General features: G+C 40.6%; 1 protein-coding gene across 1 annotated transcript in view; it reads left to right on the forward strand.

The window, feature by feature from the left end:
- LOC124155325 (polycomb group RING finger protein 3) overlaps positions 1-10956 on the forward strand; it is a 42373-nt gene extending 31417 nt beyond the window's left edge. Inside the window, exon 5 of the mRNA XM_046529051.1 lies at positions 10005-10956. Within this exon, the coding sequence (XP_046385007.1) occupies positions 10005-10130 (126 nt within the window). The 3' untranslated portion in view covers positions 10131-10956. The remainder of the gene's footprint in view (positions 1-10004) is intronic.
- The last annotated feature ends 2751 nt before the right edge of the window (positions 10957-13707 follow it).

Below are 13707 nucleotides of genomic sequence, written 5' to 3' on the forward strand. Positions count from 1 at the left end.
CATGTAAAAAATTCGTATATATCGCAGTAATCACGTAAGATTAAACTGGGATTTGTAAAATTTCCCTGGAGAAGCTGGAATTATGCATGAAGTTTTCTGCTTTGGCTGGACGCCCTAAATCTGTCGACTTACTGCATTTCAAATATTATGACGGGTACCTATTTACAGTGATTATAATTTTTCATTTTCACTACATCTTTAATAAATTGTTTTCAAATATAAAAACCACTTAAATTTGTCTGAATGTACGAAATTGGTTGCCTGCACGAAATTAGTAGCCTACAATTGATAAATATGTCGCTTATGCCGTATTTTATTCGTTATAACTTCTGCAATTCCATTTATAAGTACTATCATTTGCAAAAGTCTTGCAACAAATTGAGCGACGCCACTTTCGCTCCACAAAGATTGTGCCCGGAAATTGTATGGTTTTCGGGTGTATGCAACAATCCAATACTAGTCTTCATGGTTCAATGCATGGAGAACGGGTTATTGGGTGGGTGAGGTATTTTGTCATCCTTTTCAGTCTCGGGATTTGACCGCTTCCATTAAAGTGAAATTAATTTTCATGATATTCCCCAGACACATTGTAGCATTTAATGCAATAGGAAAGATCGAAGGTAATTCCTCGGAGAGATTTTAAAAAGTTGGTAGCCTGGCTCTTTTTGAGTGATCTCAGCTCTTTTCAGAGAGCTGGAAATCACGAGTCGTTCACTGTGAACATGGCAGACTTTTGTTTACATCTATCGACTCGGGTTGATGTTTTAATACAATATCTACGACATATGATACGAGACAGCTTTGAAATTCCCAGTGTTTCATCGTATAAATATCTGAGCAAACACGTAAAATATGAATTAGTTAAGCTGATCGGCATTAATCGTTGCGTAAGTAATAACAGAGTTCTCCGACGTCCGTCAATCTGTAAAGATGTATTCCTTTCCACTTATTCAAAGTATGACGAGGAAAACTTAGTTCCAGCTAAAAGTCCCATTTTTAATGATTGTCGGATTTCAACAGGTATTGTTTGATAATATGTTCTACTGCGTAATTAGTGTGAATGCGAATAATGACTCTAAGCTGCTTTGTCGTTGATGATTAAGTTATCTTATTTAGATGCAACCATTTACATATACACTGATGAATTGGGGATAATGTTAATTACTTACTTAGGATTATTAATTGAATTATCTACTTGCATTAAGTAGGTTATATTGTATTAGGAAATGTGTTTGTTCGCAATACGTTTTATGTTTAAGGCATCAGTGGAACTGCAGCTCATTTCATAAAACCTTTCAAGTCGAGTAAGAAGGACGTAAGCAAATCCTAACAGAATTTCTGTTAGTAATGAATGTATGCGCTTGCTTCATTAGAAATACAAATACCGAGTTTGAAACATAATAACAAATAAGAATAACTTAAAAAGACGATACCATACCGAAGTCGCAGGCGACAACATCATTATATTCCTATTGTATATACTAACCAGCCGAAACATAGAGTATTCGAAAGCCTCCGTGCTCCAGTTATAATCATGTAAACGAATAAAAGACTAATATACCGAGAAAGTGATTATTTTGATCAAATTCGTTCAAGTGAGAAGCCGTAGCAGAAGCACATGAAGGAGCTCAGTGTTACAACACAATGAAATAATCAAAAAATCTCTAAATGACCTTGAGCTAGAAATAGCTTAGTGGATAAACATTCAGGTTGGTGATTGGAGGGCCCCGCGTTCAAGTCTATCCCGTGGCCGAAAATTTTTATCCTCCGCACAGCCGTATTTTATTATAACGTTTTTTTTAATTTTTGAAATTTATGTTAAGAGGGTACCAGCTGTTGAATTTGAGCATTTTTGCAACAATTTCTAATTTAAATGACCGTGCGACGGGAATCATGCGTAGTTAGCGCGGTAGGACGAATCAATTGCATTTTTTTGAAGGAACTCCAATCAGAATCACTGGTGAATGTAATTCCTAGTGCTATATGGTTTCCTTTACAGGTCCGTAACTGCTCAACATTATTAACCATTGGAATGAGAACTATCATAATAATCTAAGGTTCCATATACGTAATTTCTTAAATAAATCAATTTTATCTGATTAAAAAGAAAATTATGAATGATATTTTGCAGCGATTGCCTATTTGCCATCAACTTGTCGCCATTTCCTACCAAGTTAATTTCTCCAGTAAAGTTTTTCAGAACAATTTTACCCTTTTTCGTTTCGTAAATGAGCAGTGACGGAAGCTTTTCTTAGAGATAGAAAAAGGTATAAATTAAGTGAAGAATTTTACTTTTAAACTTTAGGCTTCAGTATTCTGCAATCAGTGTTTTTTTAATACAGTAATTTTGTTGGTAAGGGACAGAATGTGAGACTAGCTGATCTACTAAGTACAATCCTTGGAATAACCTATGTAATGGTAATCCTTAATCGTGCACCCACCACGGCGCTTATTTTTAAATAGGAAAGGCTTATCTTGAGGTATTTATCAACTATTTTTCTAGTGAGTACTTTCTTCAAGCAAATTGTGGCATCAACATGTATATGATAATGCTACAAATTGGCCCTATTTACACTATTTTGGAAGTACGTGAGAATCACTTACGGCCTGCAAGTTTTACTACAGGTAACCTACTTCCTCGTCCCTGGCTGGTAATGTTGCGATAAAGATGTAGGGCAAGACGAGGTGCAGGACCTATTAGCTGATAAAAACTACGGCCCGGGAGCACCCGATTCAGCGTTAAGAGCTGAGGGAGCGGCTAAATTATGCGCAAAGTATTTTACCTCCCTAATAGATGCGCAAAGTATTTCCCTCCGTAAAAAAGGGCGAATATTGGTTAAAATTGACTTTCAATTTAATCTCTGTCCGTTGTTGTTATTGGAAACCTTACCAATGGAGGCATTCATGGATAGGGAAAAGTCGTACTATTAAGTTACTCTTTAAGTTGGTTGTCCTTAATAATATAATAATGGCCGAAATATTAAAATCGAAACAGTAACTAATTTATTATAACAAAAAGAAGATTAATGCCACATGATCACTAAATATGTTAGTGCTATCGTAAAAATTTAAGCCTCTCCTAAATACGTAAAAAGTAAAAATAGAGACACATTCTGCTTGCAACGAAACATTTCCATCGGTGTAAATATATTTATCCAATTAACAAATTGATAATTAATGAAAAAGAAAGCTTATGGAGCTATCTTTATCAGCTTCAACCTACGTAAAGAACTATTTAATGCCAATCAATTAAATATGGTGGAGACGACAGAGTCGTGTTTTTTTCCGGAAAATTGCCAGTTAATTTTTTTTCATTTATTAATTCTTCTATATCGAACAAATATTTCAACAACTTAATATAAAGTCTCCTGAACGACGTTGAATCCCTAAAAAAAAGGGGTTACGAACGAGTTGATTTCTGTGTTCCTAATGGCGAAATCGCCCCAGCCGGCCTTATGGGGTTTACCATTGGAAGCCAGGCGTCATAGGTACCCACTCTTTTAACGGGTAAATATTTTCAATTATCTACTCCAGTCAACTACGGGTTCAAAAATAATCTCAAACGCCGCGACGACTTAACAACATCTACGCTTGTTTACTCAACTGAACATCGTAATGATTTCCTACGTCTCACTCCCGTGTCACGATGACCCGTTCGTGAGTCGTTCCCGAGCTACCATGAAGATTCATACGTAGATAGTGATCATTCAAACTTAATGGTGGCCAGAAATCGACAATGGAGCGAAAGTGGCGCCGCTCGATTTGTTGCAAGACTTTTGCAAATGATAGTACATATAAGCATATATATAAGTACATATATTTATAAGGCAATAAATTATTGCAACACTCACTTCATAACAACAACAACATTGCACTATTTTCTTACCCTTCAAATTTGTTACTCAACTTTTTTCAGTTTCGAAATCTGCCACTTGACAGTGGTGGCACTACTTGCAATAAGAGCAGGAAAGAGCCGTTTAGAGCGTAAGAGCGTTGAGTGCACCCTATGGATTGGAACATGGCCTTGGACGAAAAACAAACGAAATACGATATTTATGTAAACAAATTTGGAAGCTTCTGGAAGTGAAGGATTCTGTCTTTTTTTAGCAGGTGAAATTGTCTGAACAGGCCTCTTGAACATTAAAGAGGCGAAAAAAAGAAAACTGAAGGAATTCTGAACTTGGCCCTGGCTAGAAAGGGGGTGTGAAAGCGTTGGAATAAGTGTGCTAAACATGTCGGAGAAGGAGTTGGTCGCCGATGTTCCCGATGTTATCGATAATAATTGACGATAAGTGATGATATTTTCATGTCCCTTCTCAGCAAGGTTAAGGGCAGAATAAAACGGCAGGATACAAACGTGAGGCAGTTTATTCCCGCGAGGAAAATGTTATTAATAAATTATGGACATTGTGGTTGAGAAGATGTAATGAATAGTGCTGTAAGCGTGCATTTAAATCACATTTTTTCTCTCCTAATCTAGCAGTTGCTAAAATAAGATCCTTATCCTATAATCATAGAGATAGAAACGGGCAGCTGTAGTGTTACACAGGTTAATCGTCAGCCCATATTAGTCATTTCTCCAGCTGCTCGCTCGCTCGCATTGTATGCCCTCCACAAAGCTAACCTGTAGAACTCGGCCTCGATACCTTAAGTAAATCTTTTATTCTTTCCAAAACATCCCTCCTTGCATTGCGATTTTAAAGATCGCATCCTTCTTATTAAAGATCAACTCATTATTACGGATTTCTATATATATATATATATATATATACATTTCAAATTCACATTCACACAGGTCGCCACGGGCGAATATACAATCATAATAACACATAATAGAAATTGAAAGAAAGAGATAGAAACATAAATGCAAGACGATGACACACTGTGGCGTGGTGATGGAATGAAGGCCGAAAACACATGGAAAAAAGTTCACCTGAACCGGGAATCGAACCACGGACCTTCTGCTTTCCGGGCAGATGCTCAGACCACCGAGCTATCCAGGCTAATCTAATCTCCAGTGTTTTCGGCGGGGGTTTATACACCAAATCCCCCGAGGTCTAGCCCTATCATTTGGCCAAGAGATGGCTCTGGGCGTAGGTCCCGCCACGAACGAAGAATTCAACGCGGACAGAAGAAGAAATGGAATTAAAGATGGTTACAATCACACACACAGCAGGATAGATATAGAACATGCGTTTCGGGGAACGCTGATCCCAAGAAGAGGAAACGAACCATATAGGTCATATACATTTCAAATTCACATTCACACAGGTCGCCACAGGCGAATATACAATCATAATAACACATAATAGAAATTGAAAGAAAGAGATAGAAACATAAATGCAAGACGATGACACACTGTGGCGTGGAGATGGAATGAAGGCCGAAAACACATGGAAAAAAGTTCACCTGAACCGGGAATCGAACCACGGACCTTCTGCTTTCCGGGCAGATGCTCAGACCACCGAGCTATCCAGGCTAATCTAATCTCCAGTGTTTTCGGCGGGGGTTTATACACCAAATCCCCCGAGGTCTAGCCCTATCATTTGGCCAAGAGATGGCTCTGGGCGTAGGTCCCGCCACGACATCGTCTTGCATTTATGTTTCTATCTCTTTCTTTCAATTTCTATTATGTGTTATTATGATTGTATATTCGCCTGTGGCGACCTGTGTGAATGTGAATTTGAAATGTATATGACCTATATGGTTCGTTTCCTCTTCTTGGGATCAGCGTTCCCCGAAACGCATGTTCTATATCTATCCTGCTGTGTGTGTGATTGTGACCATCTTTAATTCCATTTCTTCTTCTGTCCGCGTTGAATTCTTCGTTCGTGGCGGGACCTACGCCCAGAGCCATCTCTTGGCCAAATGATAGGGCTAGACCTCGGGGGATTTGGTGTATAAACCCCCGCCGAAAACACTGGAGATTAGATTAGCCTGGATAGCTCGGTGGTCTGAGCATCTGCCCGGAAAGCAGAAGGTCCGTGGTTCGATTCCCGGTTCAGGTGAACTTTTTTCCATGTGTTTTCGGCCTTCATTCCATCACCACGCCACAGTGTGTCATCGTCTTGCATTTATGTTTCTATCTCTTTCTTTCAATTTCTATTATGTGTTATTATGATTGTATATTCGCCTGTGGCGACCTGTGTGAATGTGAATTTGAAATGTATATGACCTATATGGTTCGTTTCCTCTTCTTGGGATCAGCGTTCCCCGAAACGCATGTTCTATATCTATCCTGCTGTGTGTGTGATTGTGACCATCTTTAATTCCATTTCTTCTTCTGTCCGCGTTGAATTCTTCGTTCGTGGCGGGACCTACGCCCAGAGCCATCTCTTGGCCAAATGATAGGGCTAGACCTCGGGGGATTTGGTGTATAAACCCCCGCCGAAAACACTGGAGATTAGATTAGCCTGGATAGCTCGGTGGTCTGAGCATCTGCCCGGAAAGCAGAAGGTCCGTGGTTCGATTCCCGGTTCAGGTGAACTTTTTTCCATGTGTTTTCGGCCTTCATTCCATCACCACGCCACAGTGTGTCATCGTCTTGCATTTATGTTTCTATCTCTTTCTTTCAATTTCTATTATGTGTTATTATGATTGTATATTCGCCTGTGGCGACCTGTGTGAATGTGAATTTGAAATGTATATGACCTATATGGTTCGTTTCCTCTTCTTGGGATCAGCGTTCCCCGAAACGCATGTTCTATATCTATCCTGCTGTGTGTGTGATTGTAACCATCTTTAATTCCATTTCTTCTTCTGTCCGCGTTGAATTCTTCGTTCGTGGCGGGACCTACGCCCAGAGCCATCTCTTGGCCAAATGATAGGGCTAGACCTCGGGGGATTTGGTGTATAAACCCCCGCCGAAAACACTGGAGATTAGATTAGCCTGGATAGCTCGGTGGTCTGAGCATCTGCCCGGAAAGCAGAAGGTCCGTGGTTCGATTCCCGGTTCAGGTGAACTTTTTTCCATGTGTTTTCGGCCTTCATTCCATCACCACGCCACAGTGTGTCATCGTCTTGCATTTATGTTTCTATCTCTTTCTTTCAATTTCTATTATGTGTTATTATGATTGTATATAATATATATATATATAAAGTCTTGAGGAAAGCGCACTACGCTATAGTATAAATAACGGACAAAATAAACACTAATAAAAAACATAGGAACACATAGAAAAGGACACTCACAAAGAAGCTTGCAAACGTTTCAGCGGGTTGACCCGCTATCGTCAGTGCTGAAGGTGACCTTCCTCGGAGTTAGTTAAAAGACTCTTTTACCTAACTCCGAGGAAGGTGGTAATGCCACCGAAAATGCTCATGCAGACGATAAATAAGTTTAACCTATGTGGCCTGTGTGTCAGCGCTTGGCGATGCTTTTTTGTCAAAGGCCCTGTGATTGGTTGGTTTCATCCAATTGGATGAAAATTTAGAACCTGTCCTATCCATTTGTACAAATCGGTGTTTTGTACAAACGATAGGACCAAAAGCCAGTTGGATGAAATTTTGACCGTGGGACAGGGTGCGAGTCAGTTGCATCAAATTTTGATGCAAATTTGACCGTGGGACATCGGCTTTAGTAAGTTGGATGCCTAATGGGGGGGGGGGGGGGCTATAAGCCCCTAAGACTCCCCATAGATCCGCCAATGGCTCCAGCTAACATTCAAATGGCTTTTTCTCAGAAATGGTAAATCATAGAGAAAAAAAGTACAGCGGCAATTTTGTAGATACGAGCATTGTTTGATAAATCCGTGACTTTTTGCATTTCTCATATAGTTACAATAAATACAATACTACTCCCGTTAGTAGCTATATATTTGTAAACAGCTGTGACATTTTGAGCTATTAAGTCATTTAGTTTCCGTTTGACTGCCATTTAAAGCAGACTACCTTGTGAATTTTCACGATAATGGAAAAAAAGTGAATTTCGTGCACTAACTAAACATTTTTGGCGTATAACAACTGTCGCCGAAACCACAGAAAGGCTTGATAAATACTATGGAAACTCTGCACCATCAATTTCAATGATAAAGAAGTGGTTTACTGAATTCCGTCGTGGTCGCACAAGTAACGTCGAACGATTAGGACACCTGAAAGAGTTCGTGACGCTGGATATCATCGATAAAACCCATGGAATGATACTCGACGTTCGTGAGATGACTGAACCTATAGGCATCTCAAGTGAGCACGTATGTCACTTTACGTGAATATTTGGGCATGAAAAAACTATCCGCGTGACGAGTGCCGCGATTGCCTAAGTCGAGCCTAAGCACGACCGTATGAACACTTCTAAGAAGTGTTTGGCGATCTTCAGATGCAATCCGAGCGACTTTTTTCGCCATTTCGGTACCGTTGACGAACTATTAGCCATCGCAATACAGCAGAGACCAAAGAACAATCAAGGCCATTGGTTTCTGTGGGTGAACCTACACCCAATTGTAAGCATTTTTTATCATTAACTTAACCGTTTGTCCAAAAAAACCGTTTTTGTGACCTTTGACCATGAATACATTTTTTCCAACACGGAATCGATGCAGACTTTTCAGGATTTCATCCGAGTGGAATCCCGAACGTTCCTGTAAATTTTCAGCCTGTTGTTAATTTATGCAAGGGTCGTTGTCTATTTTGACCGGGCTATTGTTGTTTACGAGGTGTTGATCCCCTGACTGCACCATTAGGGTGCCTTCACAATTCGGCGTTGCGTTGACGCCGCGGCTAGCGAGCCAATCAGAGCCCGTCTTTGAGAATTGATGACGTCACGTCTCCAGCTCGCTGCGTCGTCGCAGAAAAACTGAACCTGTCAGATTTTCCCTGCGTGAAGGCGGCAGTACGCCGACGATTTCGAATTGGTGTTTGTTTATGGGAATCTTAGGTATACAAATAAGCTAGATTAGCTCTAATGGGAGTGACAAATGCTGTTTATTTCATTATTTACTATTATTTTGAAGTGTTAAGCATAGATATTTCGTATTTTTCCTAAACATAGGATAAATGTTAGCCCTAAATTAGATTACAATCACCGAGGAGCGTAGATTAGCATAACACATACCCGTCAATGGTATTTCAAGCTAAATACAGCGTGAGAGCTCCTTTTTGGTGGCTACGGTCGTTTAAATTCCAATTGATATCTAATAATTGTGCCCTCATGATATACTGGATCAGTTAAGCTATTTAGATAACATGACTAGGACAATCTGTGTGAACAACAGTTATCATTAATAAATATTCCTGATAACATTCCACGGTACTAATGTTCACTGAGTGTATGTAATTAGCTATTTCTCGAATATTCCGAGTTAGGAAATAAAATTTTAAAGTTCATAATAATGCATAAGCAAGGGCCATCATTACATACATGATTATCGACATTATGGCCGCCATATTAACTTCAAATGCTATTTATAGTTAAGAAGAATATTTTAAGAAATGAAATTGCTAAAAAATGCACAAAACAACATATGTATTGTGCGTTTGGCTCGAAACCATAAGATGATATGCTCACAGGCCGATTTTTAGGAGCCAACGCTTTTGGCCTTTCATTTGTTTTCGCAACGCAGAGCTGTGAAGGGCTCCAACTTGCTGCGATGATTTAGCTCCGCCCCCAAGTACGCAACGCCGAGCTATGAAGGGAAGACCCTTACTTTGGAGGAAGAGTGCTCGGGTTTCCAGCCGGGTCCAACGGTTTTTCTGCACCGACGTTTCGAAGGCTAAGTCTGCCATCGTCTTCAGGGTGAATCTAAGACGATGGCAGACTTAGCCTTCGAAACGTCGGTGCAGAAAAACCCTTGGACCCGGCTGGAAACCCGAGAACTCTTCCTCCAGTCTATTCGCCGGGAAAACCTTAGATCCTTCGCACCCTTACTTTGCCATTGGTCTTCGAGCGTGGCGGGGCTCGCTCTCAACGCAAAATGAAATTTTTTCTTGCGATCGGCGTGTTGTACTGTCTCTCTCTCTCTCTCTCTCTCTCTCTCTGTAGTGTGTGAAATGTCTCTCTCTTTTTTCAGATCGACATCCTGTGCAACGACGAGCTCCTCGGCAAAGACCACACGCTCAAGTTCGTGTACGTGACGCGCTGGAGGTTCCGGGATCCCCCGCTCCGCCTGCAGTACCGCCCTCGCATCGACATCTGAGTGAGAAGCGGCAGTGCGTGACTGATTTAATTTGGCACGGTTCGCGCGAGTGTGTGCAATATCGTGTGTTTGCGTGGCTGTGCAGCTGCTTGCGGGGTCTTCTTCTAATGGCGCGTCTCCGTCCGTGTGCGTCGTTTGCCACCTACTTCACGGGCACGCCTATTGATTAATTGGCGCTACTTGTCAGTTCTTTGAAGTGGCCGCGACGAAATGAGCGGTGATCTTTCGTTTTTACTCTCTTGGCAGTGAGAATTGCATTGGCGCACGTGCTTTGGCAGCGAGTCGTTTCTTCAGCTTTCATTACCTTGTGTTCTCTTACATTGCGTGTGAATCGGGCTGACATGCAATAATAACGTGAAGCGAACAAAGGGAGAACTATTCTGGAAATTTCAAACGTTAATCAATTTGTCAGATATTTGTTGTTTATATTTGTTGCTGCTTAATTTTGGCAAATTTCTCCCTCTATGTCAAATGACAGAGAGTGAGGGAGTGAGTGAGGGAGTGGAAGCTGGATGGATGGATGGATGGCCGCCCCCTCAACTCACAATTCCACTCGTTACAGATTCAATTTTTTTCCTCCTCCTTTTTTCGTTTGGTCGTTTTCGCCTTGGTCTTATCCTCGAGAGAGAAAGTGTATCCAAGGTGCCGATTGTGCTATCCTCAGTTGATCGTGGAAGAATTGTTATGCATTTGATTTTATTATTTATTTCGAAAAGCTATTTTAAGAATTTTAAATGTGAATGAAGTGTGTAAATATGTATGTGCAAGAATGAAAACAGACAGTGATGATGAGTTTTATAAAATTGGGACATCGATTTGTTTAAGAGATTGGCTTGTTCCTTGCTTGCATGACCTTCCCCTCCGCTCCGCCGGTGGTGACTACAACACACCCGCCCGCTCATCCAGGTAAGTGCGTGGTCCTCGGGTCCCGGGTCCTCGGCCCAACTGAGCTCATTTTGCTATTGAATTCATTTATCTTTTTTATCTGAATTGCCCGCGAAAACAGCTCAGTGAGGCCTTGACAACGGGAGATTAAAAAAAAGAAAACAAAAGACGTTCACATGCATCCATATCCTGGAAGTGGTAACCTTTCCAGGCGGGACTCGAACCCGCGACCTTCGGCATGGTGACCGAGGGCTTATCCTCAACGCCACAGAAGCCGACAAATGCTAACTCCATTGAAGATACTTCAGAAGATAATTTCAGTCCCCCACAAATACTGCTAACCGATGAAGTCTTTCGAAAATTTTCGCCTGTAACGTTCCAGTCAATATTTTTCATAATTTAAGCTAATCATGTAACCTAACACTGAACTAGTACTTCTTACCTCAAAATTTTACTTGCTTCGGGTGCGTATTGTAGAACTAAGGAGGTTTGCTACTACCATTTTATCTATTCAAACATTGGAGTTATTAAAAGTCTTCTCATAACGTTACATTCTGAAAGCAGAACGGCTGAATTTCTCGTATGGAATGATCCCAACGCGGACGAAATGTCGGCTAGGGTAATCACGTGGCAGCCCGGATCATATTCAGAGCAATATACTACTGACTGAGGACTAACTGGTTCCCTGAATACGCTAGGATACTTCCAGAAGGGTATCCAGGGGCCAGGGCCGGACTGGGACCTCTAAAAGGGCGCTGTCTTCAACTTAAGAAAGGGCGCAGTCCGAGGGTAGGGCTGTGGGATATTGCTTTGAAATTTAAAAAGTAAATTTTGAAAAAATAGGGTATTTTTTTAAGAATGGTTTCAAAAAAGCTATTTAACAATACAACGCGTATGCGATAGAAGATACGGTAATTTAACAAGCGAATACTCCAAATGATCATGTGTAATTGGCTTCTACTTAACATGGATATATTCTAAATATTTTATATTTTCAAAGATATTCATTATTAATATTACAAATTACACTACAGCCACTATTTACATTTATTGCAATTAAAATCAATGAAAAAGTTGACGCCGTATGATCACAATGAAGACAACAAAATGCACAGTCATCACGAAGCATCGAATCCTGGTCCCCCCGGTGGTAGTCGAAGACGCTAACCATTACCCCTTCTGACCCGCCTGCTGGGTAATGGCATATCATGAAACTATACCCGGCTTGTGAAAAGTACCGCATGAAAATTAATTAATTACAGCCTAACTAAGGCTGACTAATTCAACGGAACCACTACTAGTTCAGGGATGTGTTCACCATTCCGATGGCCATAAAAAATACGGCATTGAAAAAGGCGGTGCAAGTTTCGTGGTCTCCCCTTGTCAGTTGCCTATGCAGCAGGAAACACTAGATTTTGGGGAGTAATTTTAATTTCCTTTAAAGGATTCGAACAGGAATTAAGCTGATTAATAGAATATTTTAATTTTATGGAAACAATTGGGCATACAGTTCATTCAAATAACATCTCTTTTAAATATTCTAAGGGGACACACCACCTCGCGAAAAAAGATTTCATGCCGTCTAGGCATTTACACTGCAACGATGGATTTCTGTCTGATGTACCTATACATTCTTACCTACCAAACACCATTTCAGCGGTACGCCCATTTGATACTCGGCTTCATCCAACTCCTTATTTTCAACAGGTAGGTCGCTCCCTCTCCTGCTGTCAAGTGCTAGCGGACAATCTGAGGCGTTTTGCAAAATACACGCGTTTATCCACCGGATTTTCTTAAATTATTTTCAGTCCATCTTTGGAAGCTCTAAGGAGATAAAAACATGAATTCGAATTGCAATCGGGGAGAAACCAAATATCCTGAGAAAATATCCCTTTGTATGTGACTGTAACAATAGAATTTATAGCACAACTCATAAATTTTAACTTGAAATATGTTTTCGGAGTAAAATACCGCATCAACTTCCGAGAAGCTCTGCTGCTCATATCGAGTCTCGCCAGAATGCTAAGTCTCCGTAGTATTTTGACATTTATTTCCTCGCGTAAAATGCTTAACCCCTCAACGCCGCCATGCGTACCCAGTAGTACCCTTTAAATTTCGTATGCCACCGTCATTGGACCCAGTACGCTTCCTGACCCACTGTATATAATATTTTTTCTCCGCCAGATATTTTATTTTTAATTAAAAGTAATTACTCTATCTTTTGAAGAAATGTTTGTCCTTTTCAATAAAATATGAATAGCGACTTTATGCCTTCAGGATTTTTTTAAATGTTTGGATGAAATTTCGTTTTAAACCAGCGCGTTGACGAATTCGATCCAAAAACTCAACGCCTTCCTTCAACTGTACTATCTTGAAAACTGCCGGCTATTCTGCTTGCGAGGCGTCAAGAAGGGTCAGCTAATTTAGATTGAGATACGGTATCTTCTAAGCTCACTGCCTTCTCTCCGTCTTCTCCTTGTGTGTCGTCTCCTCGAGCCCCAGGTGTGTTTGGTCCGCATCGTTAGTGCTAAACGTCCTAAGCGAAGGGGCCATGTGCTTCGCTCTGAATTTATTTATTTTCTGGACAGTAATTAACAAAGATAAGATTCCTTCTAAACAGTCAGCATATTCCAGGACCCCTTCGAGATATTTTCTCGTCTCTTGATGGAGCTTCGAAACCACACGTGCTTCA

Source organism: Ischnura elegans, chromosome 3 (genome assembly GCF_921293095.1).
Source record: "Ischnura elegans chromosome 3, ioIscEleg1.1, whole genome shotgun sequence".
In the NCBI taxonomy this organism is placed as follows: domain Eukaryota; kingdom Metazoa; phylum Arthropoda; class Insecta; order Odonata; family Coenagrionidae; genus Ischnura; species Ischnura elegans.